Source organism: Leucoraja erinacea, chromosome 37 (genome assembly GCF_028641065.1).
Source record: "Leucoraja erinacea ecotype New England chromosome 37, Leri_hhj_1, whole genome shotgun sequence".
NCBI classification, from domain to species: domain Eukaryota; kingdom Metazoa; phylum Chordata; class Chondrichthyes; order Rajiformes; family Rajidae; genus Leucoraja; species Leucoraja erinaceus.
The window spans coordinates 12,536,084-12,562,672 of record NC_073413.1 but is presented as its reverse complement, the minus strand read 5'-3'; the positions used below and the strand labels follow the sequence as shown (position 1 = coordinate 12,562,672).

The 26,589-nt window shown below is 46.1% G+C and overlaps 1 protein-coding gene across 1 annotated transcript in view; it reads left to right on the top strand.

The window, feature by feature from the left end:
• Positions 1-26,589, top strand: part of LOC129713999 (protein phosphatase 1 regulatory subunit 12C-like) — a 46,512-nt gene that overhangs the window by 14,180 nt on the left and 5,743 nt on the right. The window contains 17 exon segments of the mRNA XM_055663454.1: positions 882-956; positions 1,514-1,599; positions 3,528-3,697; positions 4,552-4,649; positions 9,575-9,754; positions 11,381-11,478; positions 12,636-12,667; positions 12,670-12,724; positions 14,198-14,288; positions 15,127-15,270; positions 16,149-16,266; positions 16,697-16,830; positions 19,037-19,083; positions 20,090-20,195; positions 20,982-21,086; positions 22,106-22,153; positions 23,720-23,770. Coding sequence (XP_055519429.1) covers positions 882-956; positions 1,514-1,599; positions 3,528-3,697; positions 4,552-4,649; positions 9,575-9,754; positions 11,381-11,478; positions 12,636-12,667; positions 12,670-12,724; positions 14,198-14,288; positions 15,127-15,270; positions 16,149-16,266; positions 16,697-16,830; positions 19,037-19,083; positions 20,090-20,195; positions 20,982-21,086; positions 22,106-22,153; positions 23,720-23,770 — 1,638 coding nt within the window.

Below are 26,589 nucleotides of genomic sequence, written 5' to 3'. Positions count from 1 at the left end.
TCTAGCCAAAAGAAACAAGGTTTTAAAGCAATTCCTCTAGACAACTACAGCTTTTTGTGTCTATCTTCGGTTTAAACCAGCATCTGCAGTTCCTCACACGCCTCTTCAGTACCATCTCCTTTCACTCTTGCAATGAGATTTATTTCATAGAAAATAGGTGCAGGAGTAGGCCATTCAGCCCTTTGAGCCAGCACCACCATTCAATATCATCATGGCAGATCATCTAATATCAGTACCCCGTTCCTGCTTTCTCCCAATATCCCTTGATTCCGTTAGCCCAAAGAGTTAAATCTAACTCTCTCTTGAAACCATTCAGTGAATTGGCCTCCACTGCCTTCAACTTAGACACCATTAGTACATTCACCATTAGTACCGTAGTGCTGGAAGTATCTGTAGACATTGTCTCAAAGGTACAAAAGATGTGCAGCCACAAAGTATTTTACTAATCTGTTTTAGTTATCTAAGTTTAGGATGCTTTAAAACTTTGTACCTTATCTGCAAAGTGTGAAGAAGATATTTGATTGTATGTTCTCAAATCTCAATATGTTGATGGGTGCAGCCAATAATATCTCATGCTTAGAAAGTGAGTGAAGCACGGAGTTGGGAGGGCCACCAGAGACCATGAGATGAATGAATGAATTAATAAGTTTATTGGCCAAGTATTCACATACAAGGAATTTGCCTCTGTGCTCCGCCCGCAAGTGACAACGACATACAATGACAGTTAGGAATGACACATAAAACATTAAACATTAATAATCTGACACGTTGGATTGAAGAGCATCCCTAGACAGGGGGGGGGGGGGGGGGGGAGACCAGGGAGTGGGTAGGACTGCTGGAAGCCATTGTGTGTTGGTGTAACAGCTGAGTTTTTGTTGCAGGGTCAGACACCGTTTGATGTTGCAGATGAAGATATTTTGAGTTTACTGGAGGACCTGCAGAAGAAACAGGACGATGTAAGTATTTCGTCACCTGTGTCTGTGTGCACAAACACGAGGTTTGTCAGGATATTGCCTATATTATTAGTGACCTTTGTCCATTTGTAATGTATCAGTTTCTCAAGATCACCTGTCACCAAAAGCTGACAAATACCTTCTCAGAAATCTCTCTGTTTTGTGGGGCGTATTTATTTTCATATTTTTAATGCCCATAAATATCTTTTAAATCATATAACATATACTTAAAATTAGATTTTAAATCGTATGACAAGTGTACCACTGAGATTGTCCTTTTTTAACCCCATAATGCCAGGTTGGATCAAATGTTTATATCAGCCTCTGTCAATATCTAGGCTTGGTGTTGGTTGCTCAGTGGAGTCCCCCATCACCAGTCGTTAATGATGGTGGCTGTACGTGTTATTCTGCTCTGCTAAAGTGACAACCTGAATCAGGATGAAATGTAGAACCACAGGTCTTGTGCAGGAAGCACTAGTAGCAATGATTTTGTTCCCGTGCTCTGAGTGATGCTGGACCATCGGGTTTCACCCGCTCTCTGTGTTCTTGTGTTATCACAGCTGAGGACTGAGAAAGAAGAAAAGATGAAGCGTGCCATCATCGAAACATCCACACAGCCGCAGCAACCGTCAACCAAGCCAAGAAAGTAAGCGATCTCTGAACCAAATGCAGACTTGGTTTGTAATTGTAATTCTGCAGTGCAACAGTTTGAACATTGCTGATGTATTTGCACTGTTCTTAACTTGATGAGTGTGTAGGAAGGAACAGCAGATGCTGGATTACACTGATTACACTGAAGATAGCCTGTTCCACCAAGTTACTCCAGCATTTTGTGTCTATCTTCGCTTTAAACCAGCATCTGCAATTCTTTCCTACACTCTTCTCCATGCAGTGTAGGAGCTGAGAGAAGACCTGATGGAGCTAAACAAAATCTTGAGAGGTCTAGGTAAAATGAATAGTCACAGTCGCTTCCATGGGTAGAGAAGAACAGAACGAGAGGACATAGGTTTGAGGCGAGAGGGGAAGGATTTAAGGGGTCAGAGGGACAATTTCTTCACAAAGAGTATTTGGTATGTGGAATGACCTTCCAGAGGAAGTGGTAAATGTGGTACAATAATATTTCAAAGATAATTAGATTGTGCCTGGATAGGGAGAGTTAGTTTAGTTTCAAGATGCAACGCAGAAACAGGCCCTTCGGCCCACCGAGTCCATGCCGACCAGCGATCCCCGCACGTTAACACTATCCTGCACACACTAAGGACAATTTACACTTACACCAAACCAGTTAACCATCAAACCTGGAAGTCTTTGGAGTGTGAGAGGAAACCGAAAATCTCGGAGAAATCCCACGCGATCACGGGGAGAATGTACAAACTCCGTACAGACAGCGCCCGTAGTCAGGATGGAATCCGGGTCCCTGGCGCTGTAAGGCAATAACACCGTGCCGTCCAAGGGGCATAGACAAAACACAATCAAATGGGCCAAACTCGGTTATTAAAGTGGTCAGCATGGACACTTTGAGCCGAAGAGCTTGTATATTTCTGTAGCTCTGTGAATGGTAAATCATTAAACAATTTCTGTACAAAGGTTTGCTTTGTTATCAATGCCAAGATAGTTAATCCAGTGGAGATGGGGCAAGGGGAGACTTGCTTCTGAATCGGTCAGTGGAGGGTAATCCTCCAGCTCCCCGCCCACTTCCCCCTCACCTTGACCCGCTACACTGATGCGAGTGAGATTGTTATCATAAACCTTACCGTCCACTCGAAGGCTGATAGACACAAAGTACAGCCTAGGAGAGGTGTGGCAGGCTGCCAACTGTCAAACTACCCAAGCAGAAGCTGGCACCGTCAGGGCTGCAGAGCTGAGCTGTAAAGACAATTTGTTATCATCAGTCAGAGTCTAGAAGTTGGGAGTCATGTTGCAGTTGTACAAGACGCTGGTGAGGCCTCATTTAGAGTATTGTGTTCAGTTCTGAGCACCATGTTACATAGAAACATTGAAATTAGGTGCAGGAGTAGGCCATTCGGCCCTTCGAGCCTGCACCGCCATTCAATATGATCATGGCTGATCATCCAACTCGGTATCCCATACCTGCCTTCTCTCCATACCCCCTGATCCCTTTAGCCACAAGGGCCACATCTAACTCCCACTTAAATATAGCCAATGAACTGGCCTCAACTACCCTCTGTGGCAGAGAGTTCCAGAGATTCACCACTGTTATAGGAAAGATGTTGTCAAGCTGGAAAGGGTTCAGAGAAAATTTACGAGGATGTTGCCAAGACTAGAGGGTGTGAGCTATAGGGAGTGCTTGGATAGGCTGGGTTTCTTGTGACGTGGTTGTGCCATGTGTATGCCGGACACCAATCCGGGCCTTGCTGTTTGAGGTCAGAGTGCCACATACTGAGCAGTCCAGCTAAATGTACAAGCGTATTGGATTGAGCATTAGCGACACAATGTGAATGTCACGTTACACACGTGTGTCATGTTACACACATTGATGTGTGTTTTCACTGAGTAAGATTCCAGCGGAGGGTTTTATATTTTTGTTTTGATCCTTCGTCTTTGTTCCATCAGGAGTTCAGTCTGCCGGATGAGTAGCAGGGAAAAGATTTCTGTGCAGGACCTGTCAAAGGAACGCAAAACCTTGGAGACGTTGTCATTGGATGAAAGCAAGAAAGAAGAATCCAGCAGTTCCAGTTCGGAGACTGAAGATGTTTCCGATTCTGACTCTGAATGTGAAACCGGTAAATAGGATAGTTTAAACGTCTTGTGTTTCTGTTTTCTATCTACAATCTACCTCATCGGGGACCCTCGGACTTTACTGGCTTTATCTTGCACTAAAAGTTATTCCCTTATTGTATATCTGTACACTATGATTCTAATCATGTATTGTCTTTCTGCTGACTAGTTAGCACGAAACAAAAGCTTTTCACTGTACCTCGTTACACGTGACAATACACTAAACCTAACCGAATAAAGATATGGGTTAGAAACACAGTTATGCACCTTATGAAAGTTGAAATATTGCTTTGGATGAGTGCCCATGCATGGGCTCTGACATCAGTTTAAGAATAAGGGGGAGGCCATTTCGGACTGAGATGAGGAAAAACCTTTTCACCCAGAGTTGTGAATCTGTGGAATTCTCTGCCACGGAAGGCAGTGGAAGCCAATTCACTGGATGTTTTCAAGAGAGAATTAGATTTAGCTTTTAGGGCCAATGGAATCAAGGGCTATGGGCAGTAGGCAGGAACGGGGTATTGATTTAGGATGATCAGCCATGATCATTTTGAATGGCGGTGCTGGCTTGAAGGGTGAATGGCCTACTCCCACGGCTATTTTCTAACAGTGCCCGCGCATCTGCCACTTCCATTCTCTTTGTTCCACGATTGGATCCAAATGACAGTTTGAGATTGAGGATGCCAATTAGAACAGTATGAGTTTGTTGTCATTTAGAGACGATTGCAATGAAACTCCTTATTGACATGAAACTCATGGAATACACACGGTAATATGTGGAGTGGGACTTAATCTGAAAGTCGTTTATCTTGCTCTTGAAATATTCCTTGTGGTCAATTCCGTTTCCTTTCAAATTAAGCAGAAAAGAAGAGATCTTCCCTCAACGATGCCAGCAACGTAAATGGGACTGAAGTCTTGCCCCGCGTTCCTGCCGTTACTCTGGCACCATCCGGTCTCAAGGTAAGAATGGTCCACAGCGTGGCTTTCAGCCAAGACTGAACTGCGGTTGTAGGCAGCTGCTCATGAATGTTCCACGGAAAGATTTAGTGATGTCTGTGGCGAGGACTTTCCTTTCACTGATTTCAATTGCCAAAAATTGTCAGCTCAGTTTGCCGTGGTCCCTGCTGCCAACAGTGGTGAACTTGATCAACTGGCTGAACAGGTACTCGACTGAAAACTATTTGGGCTGACAATTGCCAGGAGCTGGAAGGAAAGTGTATGTTTTAATTAACTATTCGGTGACATTAAAACATTAAAAATTAGAGTACATCATTAAGAGGGAATCTAAAGTATGAAATGGAGACGAGAGATTGTAGTCGCTGGAATATTGAGCAAAAGGATAAACAGCGAGGCAAAGTCACTTTGGTATTGTGAGTCTGAAACTCCCTGTCGCATCCCTTCCCCATGGACACAGTTGTCATTATAACGGGCTTTTGTGTGACACAAGGCTGCATCGGAGTGTAATGATCGTGTTATAGCAGAGCCACCTGTACGCAGCCACAAGATTACTTGGCGAGTAGTCGGAGGGTTTAGAGCCATGCGGCTATTCAGTGAGCTTTAATGTCCCATTTAAAACTCATTAGGATAGAGGCCCTTCACCCCAACTTGCCCAGCACTGGCCAACATGTCCCACCTGCCTACGTTTGATCCATATCCCTCCAAACCTGTCCTATCCATGTTATGATCTCATAAAAGTGTAAGATTCTCAGGTGTATTGATCCTCAGCGTGTTCTCTGGGTTTGATCCTGACTTTGGCAGCTGTCTGTGTGGAGTTTGCACGTTCTCCCTGTGGCATTGTGTGTTTCATCTGTATGCTCCGGTTTCCTCTCACATCCCAAAGATGTGCGGGTTTGTAGGACAATTGCCCCCTAGTGTGTAGGGAGTGGATGAGAAAGTGGGATAAGACCGAACTAGTGTGAACAGGTGATCATTGGTCGGTGTGGGCCGAAGGCCTTGTTTCATTGCTGTAACTTCATCTTCAAATGACATCTTTAAGGACACGAGTGAGTTACTGATGCAAAAAACAAACTGCTGGATGAACTGATTGTGTCAGGCAGCATCTGTGGGGGGAGAGGGAAAGTCCTGATATTGGGTTTAGTTAGAGATACAGCATGGAAGCAGGACTTCAGCCCACTGAGTCCGCACACTAGTTACGATACAATAGAACTTTATTTATCCCAGGAGGGAAATTGATCTGCCAAAGTCATAAAACACAAAATACATGAAACATGTGCAAAGTTTGGTGGGGGTGGGGGGGTCGATCTCAATCTACCCCACGACACATGGGGAGAATTGTGCTGTTTAATAGCCACAGGGAAGAAGGATCTTCTGTGGTGTCCTGTCCCCTATCCAACACTCTAGGGACAATTTACCAAAGCTAGTTAACCTACAAACCTGTACATCTTTGGAATGTGGGAGGAAACCGGAGCACCCAGAGAAAACCCACATGGTCACGGGTAGAACGTACAGACAGCACCCGTAATCAGGATCAAACCCAGTCTCTGACGCTGTAAGGCAGTTACTCCCTCGACCTGAAACATCGACTACCCCTGCAGACGCTGCCTGGCCTTCCGAGTTCCTCCAGCAGTTTGTTTATCTCCAGATTCCAGCATCTGCAGTCTCTTGTCTAGATTTTCAAAATGTTGGAATTATCCCACTTCTGCAGTATAAATAGAATCCACTGAGAAAGTACCTTTAATGATCGAGATGGCCGTTGAAACGGAATAACAAATGAGTCACTATCTGGCTTTTCCCTTTGCTACAGAATATCCTGCATGTTGTTGGATTACCACAAGCCGTTTGTCAGGTTATACTGACAACCATCACAAATGGCAGTCCACTATTTACATCTATATGTTGCTCAGTCTCTGTGTTTCATCTGCCAGTCTCATTATTAAGATGTGTAGGAAGGAACTACAGAAGCTGGTTTAAACTGAAGATGGACACAAAAAGCTAGAGTAATTCAACGGGACAGGCAGCATCTCTGGAGAGAAGGAATGGGTGACATATCAGGTCGAGACCCTTCTTCAGTGAGAGTCAGGGGAGAGGGAGCCCAGAGATATGGAAGGGAAACAACTGATCAAAGCAGACGATAAGGAAATGTAGAATGGTTTATTGTTAGCTGAGGGGAAGGTGACAAGCAGGCATACAATCAGTACAATCCTTCCTAACCAACAAACTCCACACAGACAGCATCTGGGGTCAGGTTTGGTCAGACCCAAAATGTCTCCCATTCCTTCCCTCCAGAGATCTGCCTGTCCAGCTGAGTTACTCCAGTTTTTTGTGTCTATCTTTATTGTTAAGATGGTGTGGTGTAATTAATAAAGGCTTGTCTGACTGCACACAACACTGTGCAGGCAGGAAAGTGAATTTGAAGAAGGCGGATGTAGGGAACAGGAAATGTTACAGGAAGTACCAGTGTTAATTGGCAGCTCTGATCTCCACACAGAGCTCCTTTAGTGTCTATGTTAGTGTCTAGAGCCTGTCCACTTGGTGTCTGTGTTAGTGTCTAGAGCATGTCCACTTGGTGTCTGTGTCTGTGGGGAGAACATGTCCACTTGGTGTCTGTGTTGGTGTCTAGAGCATGTCCACTTGGTGTCTGTGTTAGTGTCTAGAGCATGTCCACTTGGTGTCTTGTGTTAGTGTCTAGAGCATGTCCACTTGGTGTCTGTGTTAGTGTCTGTGGGGAGAGCATGTCCACTTGGTGTCTGTGTTGGTGTCTAGAGCATGTCCACTTGGTGTCTGTGGGGAGAGCATGTCCACTTGGTGTCTGTGTTAGTGTCTAGAGCATGTCCACTTGGTGTCTGTGTCTGTGGGGAGAGCATGTCCACTTGGTGTCTGTGTTGGTGTCTAGAGCATGTCCACTTGGTGTCTGTGTTAGTGTCTAGAGCATGTCCACTTGGAGTCTGTGTTAGTGTCTGTGGGGAGAGCATGTCCACTTGGTGTCTGTGTCTGTGGGGAGAGCATGTCCACTTGGTGTCTGTGTTGGTGTCTAGAGCATGTCCACTTGGTGTCTGTGTTAGTGTCTAGAGCATGTCCACTTGGTGTCTGTGTTAGTGTCTAGAGCATGTCCACTTGGTGTCTGTGTTAGTGTCTGTGGGGAGAGCATGTCCACTTGGAGTCTGTGTTAATGTCTAGAGCATGTCCACTTGGTGTCTGTGTTGGTGTCTAGAGCATGTCCACTTGGTGTCTGTGTTAGTGTCTAGAGCATGTCCACTTGGTGTCTGTGTTAGTGTCTAGAGCATGTCCACTTGGTGTCTGTGTTAGTTCTGTGTCTAGAGCATGTCCACTTGGTGTCTGTGTTGGTGTCTAGAGCATGTCCACTTGGTGTCTGTGTTAGTGTCTAGAGCATGTCCACTTGGTGTCTGTGTTAGTGTCTAGAGCATGTCCACTTGGTGTCTGTGTTAGTGTCTAGAGCATGTCCACTTGGTGTCTGTGTTAGTGTCTAGAGCATGTCCACTTGGTGGATGCCAGTGCAGGTTTCTGATTCTGGGCAGTGGGTGCAGACCCACTTGCATATGATTAGCTTCAACACTATATGATTTGCAGAGTAACATTGCCTTGTTACGTTGTGGGTTTTGGGAGTATTAGCTGGTTATTTTTAGCCCTGTAATTTACATTTGGCAACCGTGCTTAATCGGAACCCAGTTTCAGTCACAGTATGTTTGCTAACTCTTTAGTTGTGACCTTTGTTTTGCATTGTGTGTGGCTGTTGGCATAGTGGAGTTCCTTTCAACTTGATTTCAGGCATTGTGTAGGCAAACATTTGAGTGCAGCTCTCTGCACACAACCATTACCTCACTGGTGCGAGATTTGGACACAGCCTGGCGCTCCTTACTGCCCTGGTGTTGTTGCTTCTGAGAAGGAGCAAGGCTGTCTGAGCAAACACTCAGTACTGGAGAAACTCAGTGGGTCAGGCAGCATCTGTGGGGAACAGACAGGTGGGTTCTGACCCTTCAGCCAGACTGGGGGGGGAGAAAGCTGGAAAAGAGAGGTGGGGCTGGCAAGCGATAGGTGGATACAGGTTAGGGGGTGATTAATAGATAGGTGTAATAAGTAGCAATGTTACAAAATTTTGAGATTTAAAAAATCAAGTCTGCAATTTATCCCATCAGATAAAGCATAAAAAGAAGTTTAATTTGACACCTAATTCACTTTCATATCTCAAGTATTTAAAACGTTATGGCCATTTTCATACTTGGAAATTAGCATCTTGTTCCCTATTGATTTTCTATGGACATAACAAAAAAGCTGTGATCGTGGACAGTCAAAAGCCCATAACTTTCTTAAAAATTAAGAGAACTGAATGAAATTTTCAGTTATCATAGATTGAAGCATTCTGAAACAAATATAAAACAATCTTACTTGGATGACCTGAAATTAAAGCATATAATTAGTTAGTTACCCAATTGTAGCTAATTTCAAACTTCAATTACTAGATCTAAACATCTATCTATTTCTTAATGGTATGAACATTGAATAGTTCAATATCCCCCAACCTGGGACGCACACTCTCGCCACCCCACTCACCCTGGTCCTCTCCTCTGCACCCTATTGCCCCCCTTTATCTTCCCTCTTTCCACTTCCTGCTGTTCCCTCCACCAACATCCTTCTAGCGTTACATTTCACTCCTCCTCTTACTCGGCCCAATCTGCCAACCCCCACCTGTATACACCTGTCACCTACCAGGCTTTATCCCACCACTACCACCTCTCATTTCCAATTGTCTCCCTCCACTCCCACTCAGTCTGAAGAAGGGTCCCGACCCGAAACACCGCCAGTCCCCCCCCCTCCACAGGCGCTGCCTGATCTGTTGAAGTGCTTCAACTCTTTGTGTTTAGTTTTGCAGTACAAATGTTCGATGTTCTGTCCTGTATCCTCTGCAGTATTCTGGTCCGTCAGCAAAGCATTTGGTCAACCAAGATGCCCCTCCTGCTTGGCAGACAGAACTTCGGAAAACCAGCAGTTTTGTGGCATTGCAGGATGCACAGATCACCTCGGACAAGACGCCACTGACCTGCATCCGGCGCTCATCTTCCACTCCACGGTTGGGGGCTCAGTGGAAGGTGGGTTGTTTCTCCGTGTGTTCCTGTATATCATTGTGCTCATGGGGACCTCTCCTTGTCATATGCCGGTGATCTATGTGTGACTGGACCTTGTAAATAGCACAAGAACTTGCTGTGGATACAAGGAACTGCAGATGCTGGTTTACAGAAAAATACTTTACAGGTCATCAGGTCAGGCATCATCTCTGGGTAACATCGGTGGGAATGTTTCAGGTCACGGTCCTTCTTCAGAGTGTATTGATTATTTAAACTGGTGAATGAACCAATCTCTGTTCATAAGTAGTGTGCAGGAAGGAACTGCAGATGCTGGTTTAAACTGAAGATAGTCACAAAGCTGACTAACTCAGCGGGCCAGGCAGCATCTCTGAAGAGAAGGAATGGGTGAGGTTTCAGGTCGAGACTACTTCAGACCCGAAATGCCACCCATTCCTTCTCTCCAGAGATACTGCCTGTCCTGCTGAGTTCGTCCTGCGCATTACTTGAGAAGGAACAGTGCGTTAAAGAGTCGAGGGCTTTCTTTCCCCATAGAGTTAGACCGTTGGACAGTGAGTTTGATGATGTGACGGTGGACTAGTTTTAGCTGTTGGTTGTGCTGGTAGATGTGATAGAAAGGGAGGAAGTGGGTGGGGCAGGGCAACAGGCCATCAATACATCATGGAGAAAGGGGAAGTGCAGACTGTTGACTGGTTCCCATAGAGAAAACGAAGCACGGCCTTCAGCTCTGCAGCCACAACACTCCTTCCTTTCTCCTTGTATTACACCCCTTGTATTCATGTATGATGTGATTGTTCCCAGCACAAGGACAGGCCCTTCGGCCCACAATGTCTGTGCTGAGCAATTGCTGGCTCCTGGTTTGACCAATTGTGATAAACCGTCCGTTCTCCTCACAGATGCTGCCTGGCCCGCTGAGTTCCTCCAGCTCAATGTTTCTATCTCAGCTGTGTCAGATTCCTCCCTTGCCCTTCTCTATCTCTATAGAATCACACAGCACAGAAACAGGCCCTGCAGCCCAACTTGCCCACACTGACTGTGATGCCCCATCTACACTGGTCCCATCTGCCAGCCTTTGCCCCATATCCCTCTAAACCATTTGTATCCATGTACCTGTCCAAATGCCTTTTACAGGGTTTTATAATATCTGCCTCAACTACCTCCTCTGGTAGTTTGTGGCATACACCCACTACTCTCTGTGGAAGAGGTGGCTATTATATCTTTCACCCTAAACCTATGCCCTCTGGTACTCGATTCCCCGACGCTGGGTAAAATACCATGCATTCACTCTATCTATTCCCCTTCTCTCTATAAATCCACATCACTATAATGCACCTGAATCCTCTCACATTTGTACACATTTCAGTCAGAGAAACCCAGACAAAGCCAAGATGAATGGCTTTCTTCATAATGTACTAATCATCCTCTTCTGTCGTGGGGTACACTGACTCCCCTCCTCCTTAATCCCCAGTCCTCTCCACTCGTCACTTTAATTTCATGTTTCATGTACCTTGTGATTTATGACTGTTTGGCAGATCAATTTCCCGCCTGGGATAAATAGAGTTCTATTGTATCGTATATCAATTACAAAGTGTGAACTTAAAATGATGTGACGTGTGAAATGTAACTCCACAGGGCAAAGATGTGGCGGAACCGCGGCTGGCTCGAGTGCCTCCAACACCAATCGGGCGATCGCTGAGTGTGCCTGAGACTTGTGCTGAACAGCCAGTGAGGTGAGTGAAGAGCTGAGCCACATTGGTCCACATTGGTACGATGCTGCATTCCAGGTCGCTATTCAACAATATGCTCTTGTTTAATCAGCCCTAGCACCACTTGTTTTAGTTAGTAGTGTTATACGTGGCCTGGTCTCCCGGTTGTAAAACTCATTGATTATCCGTCCTTGTGATGCTACAGCAGTTCCCTTGGCCAATCACGTCTGCTGTTGTGATCCTCCACGTCAACCTCTTTCCACTCCATTGGTAGACGAATTCTTGGTTAGTACGGGTGGGAGCAGGCAGCAAAATGGGATTAGGAGGCAGAGATCAGCCATGATTGAATGGCGGAGTAGACTTGATGGGCCGAATGGCCTAATTCTGTTCCTATGACGTGAACATTTGAATCCCATCCCATCAGCTTCTTGTTCTGATCCTTTCTCCTGTTTATTTTCTTTCCCCTTCCACAGCAGCTTTAAATGTATTCATCCATGTTGTTAAAATATTAAAGCTTGGCTCTGCCAGTGTTTGTGCTCAGCATCTTTCTCCTCCCCCTCTTGAGTACATCCTTCTGCTCCTCTCTCCCTGATTTATCCAGATTCCCCATTAACAAACGTTCTCAATTTGCATCGCAGCTTGTGACCTCCCGTCTCTCTTGCTCTTCACCCTCCCACAGGACGGCACGGTGGCGCAGCGGTAGAGTTGCTGCCTTACAGCGCTTACAGCACAATAGATCTGGGTTCGATCCCAACCACGGGTGCTGTCTGTACGGAGTCCGTACGTTCTCGCCATAACCACGTGGGTTTTCTCTGATATCTTCGGTTTCCAGATTTGTAGGTTAATTGGCTTGGTATGAATGTAAATTGTCCCTAGTGTGTGTAGAACAGTGTTAGTATGCGGGGATCGTTGGTCAGTGCGGACTTGGTGGGCCGAAGGGCCTGTTTCAGCGCTGTATCTCTAAACTAAACACATCCCCTTCCAACCCTCGTTCTCTGCCACATAGAACATTAATGATCTCTAACTTTATCAAGTCCAGGTCATTTAACCTGAAATGTTAACTCTGATTCTCTCTCCACAGATGACGCTGTGACCTGTGTATTTCCAGCATTTTAATTTTGTTTTTATTTGATTATGTTTCTTCTATTTATTTTCTAAACCACTTCTGTGTGTACTTGTAGCTCTACATACCAGAAAGTGAAAGACCCAAACTGCAACAAGGAGAAACCACTGCTCCGACTAGCAACGTCGACTTTAAAGAGAGGCGCAAGTAAGGACCATCTTACGCAAGTTGGCAGATACACGCTAAAGCAAATGATGGTGGTGGAAACATAAAAACAGGCAGAATACTCATCAGGTCACGTCTACAGAGAGCGAGAGGTTTGAGATTGGCGACCTCTCTTGGAACGGTCAATAGTTTTCCACCCAGCACAAAGCAGAGGTTTAGCAGGGCAGTTGGTGACAGGAAGAGAACAAAATAGAAAGTTGTATGGCAGAGAAAAGTAGAGGTGTTGAACAACAAGTGTCTTATCACCGTTTGTGAGCGAAGCCGATAGATTAAAGGGTAAAATAGGGAAGTAACTGCATGAAAGGGAAGTGCAGGATGGTTACAGAATGTTCAAGAGGAAATGGAAGTCAGGCTTAACAGTTTATTAATCTGAGGCTGATACAAGAACATGAACAAGGGGCAAGAGGACCCCGTCTGGCCCCATGCCTGCTCTGCACTCACGTACATGGGTGATTTCTGCCCAAATGCTGTTTGATTTTCTTAGTACCCCGATCTATCATTTTTTTGTGTAACTGAGCCTCCCTAATCCTCTGGGGTAGAGATTGGCAAGGAGACACCAGCCTCTAAATGAAGAAGTGTCTCCTTGTGTCAGTGCACCTTGTGCTCATGCTATGATCTCTGGTCTAAAATTCCACGTTGGAGAAACACCATCTCTGTATCGACCAAACTGAGCACAATAAGCAATTTGTAAATTTCAATAAGATTATCAAACTCCAGGGAATGCAGGACTGACTATTCGATTCAACCTTCCATTGTGGAGTAAACCCAGAGTACATGCCAACATGTCTATATATTCCGTGTATCTTTAACCAACATCTGCTGTTTCTTCCCAAACATTCTGGCCAATATTTTATTCTGGCAAGTAAATCTTTTTGGAGCGTAGGAGTGCTTTACTGTACAAAGTCAGTCTCGCCACGATTCTGGGCTTATGCTTATACTTCACCTTGACGATAGAGGTGTGAGCATGACATACGAGGCAGGCCATGGGTTATGGCATGAGCTTCAGTGTGGAGGAGTGAGAATAGGGCTACATTACAACCTGCTTGCATTGTTTATACAAGTAATCCTTGCATAAGGGACCAGTGGTTCAAACATTTAATAAGAATCTGAGGGGTAACATTTTCACACAAAGGATGGTGGGTGCCAGAAGAGGGAGTTGAGGCAGGGACTATCCCATCATTTAAAAAGCAGTTAGACAGGTACATGGATAGGACAGGTTTAGAGGGATATGGGCCAAAACGCAAGCAGGTGGGACTAGTATAGCTGGGGCATGATGGTCGGCGTGGGCAAGTTGGGCCGAAGGGCCTTTTTCCGAGCTGTATGATTCTACGACACCCTCTTATACCTAAATTAATTCCCTCGTGCCCTTGAATTGTGAAACTGTTAGAAGGAATCCTTTGACTTCCTCAAGCTACCCCAGTATATTTGTTTGAAATCCTCGTCTGTTTTTTGCAGATTGTACCTCACCCCGGTACGTGACGAGGAGTCGGAATCGCAGAGGAAGGCTCGCTCGCGACATGCCCGACAGTCCCGGCGATCGACACAGGTCCGTGATGACTGCTCCAGCATTGAGTCAAATACCACCAGCTCCGTTTACACTTTAACTGCAGCTGCTGAACATGACCTAATAGCACGGTGCAATCCGCCAACTATCACTTTGACTGTCCTTTGGTATAGCTGTCTTCATTCCCAATATTGCTTTGTATTTGAAAGGAGAATTAATTAACTCATTTATTTCAAGAAAAAGTGAAACATTTGAAAGAAACGCTTCGAATGACTGATATTTGAACAGCCTAGTGGTATTTTGAGTGGGACACTGCTCAGAACATAGAAAATAGGTGCAGGAGTAGGGCATTCCGCCATTCAATATGATCATGGCTGATCATCCTAAACCAGTACCCCGTTCCTGCTTTCTCCCCATATCCCTTGATCCCGTTAGCCCTATAGAGCTAAATCTAACTCTCTCTAGAAAACATCCAGTGAATTGGCTTCCACTGCCTTCTGTGGCAGAGAATTCCACAGATTCACAACTCTCTGGGTGGAAAGGATTTTCTCATCTCGGTCCTAAATGGCCGACCCCTTATTCTTAATAAAACGGAGATCAAGTTTAAGAAAATGAAAAAGGATCACACTCAGTTTCATTCTCACCGTTTGTCCTCGGGGGGGGGGGGGGGGGGGGGGGGGGGGGGGGTAGGTAGAAGACCTGCTGACAGATTGTCCATTAAAAACCCCCCCCCCCCCCCCCCCCCCTCAAAATCCCTTCTGTTTCTCAGGATTTGGAGTAGCATTTGGCATTGATCAAATTTCAGATCAATATGGGGTTACATGTGGGTATTTCAGGAAAGAAACATTTATTCACAATGTCTGTGTACTTTTGTCTGCAGGGGGTCACACTGACAGATCTAAAGGAGGCTGAGAAGACCCTTGGTATGTCTACTGAGAAGAAAACCCAAGAGCAACTGGAAAGGAGAGAAGAAGTGAAGGAGAATGAGGGCAAGAAGGAAAGGAGTTCATTGAGTGAGGACAAGGTGTGTAGCTTACAATCCAGTGGTGTGAACTGTCAATTTCCCAATTCCCAGTTGCTCACATCCACTCGCCCAGCCACCTAGTTTTATTTTTCCTTTACTCCCCCCTGATTCCATCTGCCCATCATCCACCTCCCCATCTGACTCCACCCATCACCTACCAGCCTGTGTCCCCCACCCTTTCCCCGTCCTACAGCTGACCACCACCAGTCTGTCCCGTTTCCCCCCCCTCCGCACGGTCCTGATGCAGGCTCTCCACCCAAGGTGTCAAATTGCAGCACCTACCTCCACAGGTGCTGCTTGAATTGCCGACTTCTGTTTCTAGATTATAGAATTTTCTTGCCTGCAAGTTTGAGCCGTAAATGTGCAGTTGATTTTTTTTTTTAATGTCTGAAAAAGTCTCCCCAAGGATGGAGTCTACCCAGGTGGTAGCTTTAGACCCTGCTGTTCAGGTCTGGGGAGTATTTGCTTAGAGTAAAATCAGCGTTGCTGTCTCACCAGCGTTACCAGTCTAAGTGGGGAAGCTCATGTCCAGTAGCATGCTGTGGCATGTTTTCCAGAGCAGAGTATTCAAATCCAGTCAGTGATTCTTGCTCAACTTTTCAGGCATAGTAACTATTTATTCTCAAATAGCTACAAAATGCCGGAGTAATTCAGAGTCTGAAGAAGGGTCTCGACCCGAAATGTCATCCATTCCTTCCATCCAGTGATGCTGCCTGTCCCGCTGTGTTACTCCAGCATTTAGTGCCTATCTTTGGTTTAAACCAGCATGTGCAGTTCCTGCCTACACTAATGAGCTTTTATTATTTCTTTGCTACTAAGTCTCGGACTAAACAAAGTGTATATATGTCTGTGCGTGCGTGTGCGTTCTGCCTCCATAGGATGCGGCCAGTCGGCTGAGACCCGTCACCACGGGCGTTGGTAGCTCTGGCTCGGCGCTTGCTCCTACACACTCCAGATATTCTACTCCGACAGTTTCATTTCAGGACGCCGATACAGGTAATCTGAAATAACATCACAAAGTTATTTATTTAGGGGATGACAGGGTCTTGCCTGGGATGGTGCATGACAATTATCTGGAGAGGCTGGCTCTGCTTTCTGTGGAGCAGAGAGGGGAACATGATTGGGGTATACATAATTGAGGGGGTAGATAATGTTGACTGCAGAAACTTTTCCCCAGATTATGGATAAATGGATAGGGCAGGCATGAGGGTACATGGATAGGCCCTCTGTAAGTTGCCTCTTGTGTGTAGGGAGTGGATTGTAATGTGGGATAACATATGACGAATGTGATTGGGTGATCGCTGGTCGGTGTGGACTGGGTGGGCCAAAGGACCTGTTTCCATGCTGTATCTCCAGTTTCTCTAGTTGAAGATTTGCTTTGTATGAGGGCAGTTACTGTGAACGGAGGAATTCCTTTTGCTTACAGGCGCGGAGTTGGAAAGTGACAGACGGGAAGAGGGAGACGCGGACTACAATAGTCGGAACCGGCTGTCTGTGCGAGACCGGCGGAAAGCCAGGAAAGAGCGCAGGTTTACCGGCAAGGCAGATTCCACAGAGGAGGTGAGCTGGAGTCCTGTGTATATGCTCATATGGCCATTCGGCCCATCAAGTCTACTTCACCAGGCTGATCTATCTCTCCCTTCTAACCCCATTCTCCTGCCTTCTCCCCATAACCTCTGACACCCGTACTAATCAAGAATCTATCTCTGCCTTAAAAATATCCACTGACTTGGCCTCCACAGCCGTCTGGTGTAAATAATTCCACAGATTCACCACCCTCTGACTAAAGAAACTCCTTATCTCCTTCCTAAAAGGATGTTCTTTAATTCTGAGGCTGTGACCTCTGTTCCTAGACTCTCCCACTAGTGGAAACTTCCTCTCCACACCTACTCTATCCAAGCCTTTCACTATTCTGTATGTTTACAGAATACACTACCCATCTGACAGGGGCTGAATGAATGGGTGGTGTAACCTGGGCACCAGATGTTAGGGAGGCCCAGAGTTGCCTGTGCAGGGCAGTCCCTCCAGAACTGTAATGTTCCCATTCTCTACGATGTGCGTCGTTGTGAATTGTCTAGGTATGGGATTTGCAGCCCTCTCTGCCCAGTGGAAGCAATCTGAGAGGTTGTGTTTCCTGGTGTGAGCAGCTTTACACAGGAGCTGTACAGCACATGTTTCTCTAGGCCACTACATGACCCAGCAGGCCCATCCTCTCCAGTTGACCACTTCCCCAGGTGTGAATCGTAACTGCTGAGCCACACTTTCCTGGGCCAGTTGCCCTGAGATTTCATTATCCAGCGTGTTCAGGCGACTGGAATCTGCTGAAATACTTTGCTGCTGCAGATCCTGCACTTGCCCTGACTTGTACTCACTGAATGGTGAACTCTGGTAACTCCTATTTCACGGTACCTTAACTGGTACATGTGACAATAAATTGACCGTGAAACCTTGGTGTGATGGAACAGTGTCCTTGTACCATTGGGGCTGAGGTTGATCCAAGGAAGCTTTGTTTAATGTACTAGACGGTATGGTTGGTACATAAGGGCGGCAGGGTGGTGCAGCAGTAGAGTTGCTGCCTCACAGTGCCAGAGACCTGGGTTCCATCCTGACTATGAGTGCCGTCTGTATGGAGTTTGCACGTTCTCCCCGTGAGCTGCGTGAGTTTTCTCCAGGTGCTCCAGTTTCCTCCCACACTCCAAAGACTTAGAAGTTTGTATGTTAATTGGCTTGGTGTAAATGTAAAATTATCATAATGTGTGTAGGATAGTGTTAGTGTGCAGAGATCACTGGTCGGTGTGGACTCTGGGCCGAAGGGCCTGATTCTGCCCTGTAACTCTAAACTAAACTAAACCAGACGCTAATAGTTTATTTTGTACGTTGGGCTAAGAAGAGTCACCTCTCTGGGCAATGGTCTGTTTTCTCTGGTAGCAGGGAGGGTAGACATGCTGCCTCACGGTGCAGGAAACCCAGGTTCAACACTGGCTTTGTGTTTTCTGTGGTATAATTTGCATTGTTACTTTTTCCCTGAGAGCCTAATTCAGTTTGCTAGTGCTGTGGCAGCTTCAGGTATTTGCAAATGATGCTTGATTCTAGGAAAATGGTGGATTGAATTACAGGGATGAACAAATCCCTGCTTGTTAAGAGTGACTCCTATCACTAGTACAACTGTGTTAGATTGTCGCCTCTGTTCTGTGTAATTCTTCATGCAACGTTTAGTAACAGAGTACTTGGCAGAGGAGAGATCTTGTATCATTTGCCACGAGGTTCCTCATTCCTTTACTTGTCATCTGCTTTCAGATTGTATTGCGTGACGTGATGTAATTTGAAGCCTTTATCTCGATTGTTGGTTTTCCAAATGCATCGTTAATGGTCAAGAACGTTGGAAGCAGTTCAGAAAAAAATTATGAGATTAATATCTGGAATAGGCAGGTTATATTATGAGGGAAGTTTAGATAGGCGGGGCTGGAGAACGAAAGATGACTTGGTTGTCACAGGTCAACCTGAGTGGTCTGGAGAGGCCGGTCGTGGACAGGAGACTTGTTCCAAGGGTCACTGTTTAAAATAATAGGCCACCTGCTGCAGACAGCTAATCCCTTGGGAGTTATATTTTTTGGAGCATATGAGGCTGAGGGGTGACCTTATTGAGGTACAAGACCGCGAGGGACATGGGTAAAGTGAATGTAGACAAAAATTGGAGAGGTTTTTTGACATTGGAGAATTCAATGTTGGATTTGTTGAACCTGTTTTCTGTGTTGCTGTGTTTCAGGAGGATGGCACGGAGCAGATGAACAGCTTGGATACCCCAACACACAGGCAAGAGCGTTTATCATGATTGCATTTGTATCAACCTCTGTATTCTTCACGCCAATCTAAATGAGTAACTTCCTGACTGTGCTGTGAAGATTGCAGTTCCTGTGCCTTTACCCTGCTCGCCCCCTTCTCCTGCCGACACCTGTGTAAAACTATGAGAGAGTAGATCGGGTACACGCACAGATGGACCACAGGACATCGGTTTAAGGTGAAGGAGAAAAGATTTAATAGGTAACTTTTTCACAGAAAGGGTGCTTGGAACAAGCTGCCAGAGGAGGTTGTTGAGGCTGGGACTATCCCAACGTTTATGAAACAGTTAGACAGGTACATGGATAGGACAGGTTTGGAGGGATATGGGGCAAATGCAGGCAGGTGGGACTAGTGTACATGGGACATGTTGGCTGGTGTGGGCGTTGGGCTGAAGGGCCTGTTTCCATACTGAATCACTGTATGACTCTGACCTGTCCTGTCCCCACCATGGTCTCGCTGCAGCCCCGTGCCTCTGTGGTTTTCCTGTCCACCCTCTGACATTCACTTAGCCGAGCTGCTGAACACCACTCCAAGCTGTGGCAGAGACAGCAGCTACTGGCTCCTGCATGACCTGACCAGAGTTATGGTTCTTTCACATTTCATTGCAATGGTGGCAGTATTGTTGCAGTCTTGCACTAAACTTGAATGAGCAAACTTTAAATGATAATGTTGGAGAATTGTATAAAATGATGAAGCTAGAATTGTATAGCTGAATTATTTGGGAGTTATTATGCTGGATGTGTTTATCTGAGCTTGCTGAAGTTCTTGAGTCCTGCGCTCGGATGTACCGTGATGCTGCTATAAGTGGTGTGTTCCCCTCTCACCTGTCATGCCACTGTCAGTGGAAACTCCAATAATCCCAACCCTAATCATGTATTGTCTTTCTGCTGACTGGTTAGCATGTAACAAAAGCTTTTCACTGTACCTCGGTATACGTGACAATAAACTAAATCTTCTCTCTGCTTGATGCCAAGTGTAGCTCGCTTCCAGCTGACCAGATGGGTGATTGGATTGAGAGCAGAGTCGGGATTCATTCCCTGCACAGTACAGGGGCCAGAGCAGACAGTAATGGGGACTTCAGGAAGGTAAGCATGTACATCATTGTTACTGACTGAGTTTAGTTTAGAGATGCAGCGCGGAAATCGGCCTACTGGGTCCGCGACAACCAGCTATCCTACGCCAACACTAACGCTATCCTACACACACTAGGGACAATTTTTACATTTACCAGGCCAATTGACCTACAAACCTGTATGTCTTTGGAGTGTGGGAGGAAATCGAAGATCTCGGAGAAAACCCACGCAGGTCACGGGGAAAACGTGCAAACTCCGTACAGACAGCACCCACTGTGCCTGGAGTTTCACTGGGACTGGTGAAGCCACAGTAACCAAACCAAGAGCATTCAAACTGAGCTCGCTAACTGCATGCACTGGACCTGGTAAATGATATTTGTGGGTGTTCCCCGTTACTGGGTCAGAGGGGCAACACTTCATGCCTCCGTGCAGGCTGTGATGTGCAGCCTTGGTCACTTCCCAGCACACTAACAGTTGTCGTCTTAAAGGTGAGATCAGTTCCCCCATGAGCTGCTCGTTAAAGACCCACCACCAAGTTTCAGCTCATTTCCTCCTTAATCGTCGACATCAAACAAAACTGTGTATGTTGGGCGTTTTTGGTGTTTGGACGTTTGTTATTACAATTGCCTGTGCATTAGCACCTTAAAAGTCACTAAATGTAATGAGTAGATATATTTGAACTAATCCATGGATGCGTTGTTGCGATAGGGTGCTGTACGAATGCAAGGGCTTACGGGGTTACACTGCCTGCTAAACTGGCGCGCCACATGAGATGTTGTGTACTGTTGCTCCATTTAGATGTACGAGATGGTGTTGTCGGAGAATGTCGGGCTCAAGGAGCAGCTACGAGATGCACAGTATTACCTCTCACAGGCCAACCGTGAGCTGGAGAGGGTGATGAAGGTAAGAATGTTGCCGGCCCCACTGCCGTTACTGCCGTGGTCCCAGTCGTTGGTGTGCATGTTAGTTACCCGCCTCTCTGCTGTTTGGTCACAAACATAACTTGTACAATGGTCCACCAAAACACAACACATCACTCCGGCGGTGGTCTTAAATGCTCACTTTAAACCTGCCTCGGTGTTTCACAGGATGAGACAGAGGTTCATGTGCATCCCCTCTAACATGTACTGCATCTGGTGTTCCCTGTCAGTGCGATCAGGCTTAGACCTTGTCACCGTTTCGCCAAACACTGAGGCCTGCGGGATCTCCTGGTTGCTATTCACTTTAACTCCCCTTTCCATTCTGTCCTGGGCCTCCTCCATTGCCAGAATGAGGCCACACAAGCTGGAGCAACAGTAGCTCATATTCCACGTGGGTAGTTCACAATATAGTGACCAATGAGTGAGCGAGAGAGGAAGGGTCTCGACCCAAAACCTCACCCATTCCTTCTCTCCAGAAATGCTGCCTGATCCACTGAGTTACTCCAGCTTTTTGTATCTACGGTATGAACAATGAATCCTCCAATTTTAGGTCACGAACCAAAAGCACCCCTCTTCCTCTCCATCCTCCCTCAACTACCTACCCCGTGTAGAGATGTACGTTGTAGCTGCTTGTGCAACGACAATCTGTGTGGGGTGTAGCACGACCTCTGTGTTGGGGACGTGCAGAGCAGTGTTTAATTTAGAGATATGGGCCCCTTGACCCGCAGAGTTCACACCGACCAGCAATTCCCACACAAGCCAATTAACCTACAAACCTGCACGTCTTGGAGTGTGGGAGGAAATCGAAGATCTCAAGAGAAAACCCACACAGATCACGGGGAGAATGTACAAACTCCGTACAGACCGTGCCCGTAGTCGGGATGGAACCCGGGTCTCTGGCGCTGTAAGGCAGCAACTGTAGCGCTGCGGCACGTGCTGCCCGTTGTGTGTATGGCTGTCTGGTTTGTTTCTGACGGGTGTTTTCATTGTGTCCATGTTTAGAGGCAGCAACGTGGAGACCAGCCTGCACGGCTGGAGCTGGAGAGATTTGTAAGTCCTCAAACTCAACTTCCCGTGTCAATGTTGGTGTGGCAATTTATCATGTCGTTTCCACAAAATGCGAGGAAAACTGACACTAAAAGCATAGACATGCTGGAGTAACTCAGTGGGCCAGGCACCTTAAACTCCCCTTGGGCAGTTTACAACACAGCGGCATGAATATTGATTTCTCTAACTTCAAGTAACCTTTGCATCCCCTCTCTCTCCATCCCTCCCCCACCCTAGTCCTCCAGCTAATTTCACTGTTGGTGTTCCTTTGTTATCATCTCGTCCCCAGCCAACAATGGACCATTGTGGGCTCCACCGTTCCTGAATCAACGATGCAGGCTCTCATCTGTCCTATACCTTTCCACACCTCTAGTTTTCCCCTCTTTGACTCTCAGTCTGATGAAGGATCCCAACCTGAAATGTCACCCATTCCTTGTCTCCAGAGATGCTGCCTGACCCTCTGAGTTACTCCAGCATTTTGTGTCTTATCTTCGGTGTAAACCAGCATCTGCAGTTCCTTCTTACACATTTGGTATATACACCCTACAAAACACACTATTCTAGAAAGTGTAACTATGGATAAATATATATTTTTAACACTGCTCCAAAGTGGCCGTGTAAACTTGCTGCTCTTTAGTATATTCCATTAGATGGTGAAAAGTGATTATTTTTGCCCCATTATTAGTAAATCTTAAAATATTAACTTAGCTAACACTTACAAACCATTGGGTTGTCTGGAGATGCAAGAAACTGTAGATGCTGGATGTTGGGTAAATGTAAATGTGCTGGAGGAAGTGGGTGGGCCAGGCAGCATCTGTGGAGGGGGGGGGGAATGGACTGATGCCATTTTGGGTCAGGACCCCACTTCAGAAGGATCGCAACTTGGACCGTTGTATGTCCATTCCCACCGCAGATGCTGCCTGACCCAATGAGTTCCTCCAGCACTTGGTGTTTTGCTCATATACTGTGTGCTGGTTAATGGTATGCTGTAGTGGTCAACATGGACATGATGGGCCAAAGGGCCCGTGTCTGTGCTGGAGTGGTCAACATGAACATGATGGGCCAAAGGGCTCGTGTCTGTGCTGGAGTGGTCAACATGGACATGATGGGCCAAAGGGCTCGTGTCTGTGCTGGAGTGGTCAACATGGACATGATGGGCCAAAGGGCCCGTGTCTGTGCTGGAGTGGTCAACATGAACATGATGGGCCAAAGGGCCCGTGTCTGTGCTGGAGTGGTCCACATGGACATGATGGGCCAAAGGGCTCGTGTCTGTGCTGTAGTGGTCAACATGAACATGATGGGCCAAAGGGCCAGTGTCTGTGCTGGACAATTCTTTGAAATGTAGTTGTATTTCTGGAGGATCTAAAATAAAATTGGCATGCTGGATAAAATGTGTGGGAAGCACATTGCAAGCTGCTCTTTGAAGGAGCAGATATCCGCACAGAGACTCAAATGATCATTGTCTTCTGACGGCTATGGGACAGGGTGGTCATTTAATTTGTTTAGCATTATTTACCAGTGGGCAAAATATTATACCCTCATTGATCAGTGTCTGTCTTTATAACACAGGAACGAAGGGCGTTTGAAAGAAGGACAGCTGAACTGGAGGAGAGGCTAAAGGTAACTAAATGGATGACATGATTCATAGCAGCATAGTTGTTCTGGGTGTTGAAGTCGACACAGTTCTCAGTAATATGGTTACTTAAAGCACAAGGTGGAGGATTAGATCAGGTAGATGCACAGAGTCTCTTGCCCAGGATGGGTGAATGGAGAACCAGAGGACATGGGTTTAGGAGAGGAGGGAAAGATTTAATCGGAACCTGAGGGGTAACTTTTTTACGCAATGGGTGGTGGGTGTATGGAACGAGCTGCCGGAGGATGTAGTTGAGGCTGGGATTATCCCATTGTTTAAGAAAGATTTAAACGGGTACATGGATAGGACAGGTTTAGAGGGATGCAGACAGGTGGGACTAGTGTAGCTGGGACATGTTGGTCAGCATGGACAAGTTGGGCTGAAGGGCCTGTATCTAGGCTGTGTGACTGACTGCACTAAGGGAAATTATGAATTTCAGATGACTTCTGTGAATCTTTAGTTTAAACTAATTGATGAGGAAGAAGGTTGTTATCAGATCTGCTTATCGAACACAGTCTATACTCAAAGAGTTTAATTGTCACATGTACTGGCAACAGAACAATGAAATACTTGGGAGGATAGACACAAAATGCTGGAGTAAGTCAGCGGGACAGGCAGCATCTCTGGAGAAAAGGTATAGGTGATGTTTCGGGTCGAGGCCCTTCTTCAGACTGAGTCGGGGGAGAGGGGAACGAGAGATATAGATGGTACATAGAAAAAATGAATGAAAGATGAGCAAAAAGCAATGATGATCTAGGAACGGTGGAGCCCACAATGGTCTGTTGTTGGCTGTGGGGTAGGTGATAATGAGTGATACAGACAATAAAACTCGTCGGGACGACAGTGAGACTAGTATGATGACTAGGGTGGGGGAGGGATGGAGAGAGAGGGGGTGGATGCAAGGGTTACTTGAACTTGGAGAACTCAATGTTAATACAGATGGGGTGTAAGCTGCCCAAGAGAAATACGAGATGCTGTTCCAACAGTTTGCGTGGGGCCTCACTCTGACAGTGGAGGAGGCTCAGGACAGAATGGTCAGTGTGGGAATGGGAGAGGGAGTAAAGTGCTTAGCAACCGGGAGATCAGGTAGGATACGGCGCACAGAGAAAGCTTGCTGCAGTTTAGCAGCCTCGTGATGCAACAACACACAGACACATACACCATTATCAATCATACCATAAGTTGATAATCAGCAACACTAGGTAACCAGAATAGTTCACATGTTATAGGAGTAGAATTAGGCCAGTCGGCTCATCGTGTCCACTCCGCCATTCAATCATGGCTGATCTCTGCCTCCTAATCCCATTTTCCTGCCTTCTCCCCATAACTATTGACACCCGTTCTAATTCAAGAATCTGTGCCGTAAAAATATCCACTGACTTGGCCTCCACAGCCCTCTGTGGCAATGAATTCCACAGATTAACTACCCTCTGACTAAAGAAGCTCCTCCTCACCTTCTTTCTAAAAGAACACCCTTTAATTCTGAGGCTGTGACCTCTAGTCCTAGACTCTCCCACCAGTGGAAACATCCTCTCCTCATCCATATATAACCGTATAACAATTACAGCACGGAAACAGGCCATCTCGGCCCTTCTAGTCCGTGCCGAACACGTATTCTCCCCTAGTCCCATCTACCTGCACTCAGACCATAACCCTCCATTCCTTTCCCGTCCATATAACTATCCAATTTATTTTTAAATGATAAAATCGAACCTGCCTCCACCACCTTCACTGGAAGCTCATTCCATACAGCTACCACTCTCTGAGTAAAGAAGTTCCCATTCATGTTACCCCTAAACTTCTGTCCCTTAATTCTCAAGTCATGTCCCCTTGTTTGCATCTTCCCTACTCTCAGTGGGAAAAGCTTATCCACGTCAACTCTGTCTATCCCTCTCATCATTTTAAAGACCTCTATCAAGTCCCCCCTTAACCTTCTGTGCTCCAGAGAATAAAGACCTAACTTGTTCAACCTTTCTCTGTAACTTAGTTGTTGAAACCCAGGCAACATTCTAGTAAATCTCCTCTGTACTCTCTCTATTTTGTTGACATCCTTCCTATAATTAGGCAACCAAAATTGTACACCATACTCCAGAATTGGCCTCACCAATGCCTTGTACAATGTTAACATTACATCCCAACTTCTATACTCAATGCTCTGATTTATAAAGGCCAGCACACCAAAAGCTTTCTTTACCACCCTATCTACATGAGATTCCACCTTCAGGGAACTGTGCACAGTTATTCCTAGATCCCTCTGTTCAACTGCATTCCTCAATTCCCTACCATTTACCATGTATGTCCTATTTTGATTTGTCCTGCCAAGATGTAGCACCTCACACTTATCAGCATTAAACTCCATCTGCCATCTTTCAGCCCACTCTTCCAACTGGCATAAATCTCTCTGTAGACTTTGAAAATCTACTTCATTATCCACAACACCACCTATCTTTGTATCATCTGCATACTTACTAATCCAATTTACCACACCATCATCCGGATCATTGATGTACATGACAAACAACAGTGGACCCAACACAGATCCCTGTGGCACCCCACTAGTCACTGGCCTCCAACCTGACAAACAGCCATCCACCATTACTCTCTGGCATCTCCCATTCAGCCACTGTTGAATCCATCTTGCTACTCCACCATTAATACCCAACAATTGAACCTTATCTATTGAATCCACTCTATCTATGCCTTTCATTGTTGAATGAGGTCCTCCTCCACCTTCTAAACTCCAGCGAGAGGAGGCCCAGTGCTGTCAAACGTTGTGAAACAGTGCAAAACTCCGTTGTGTTTTCTC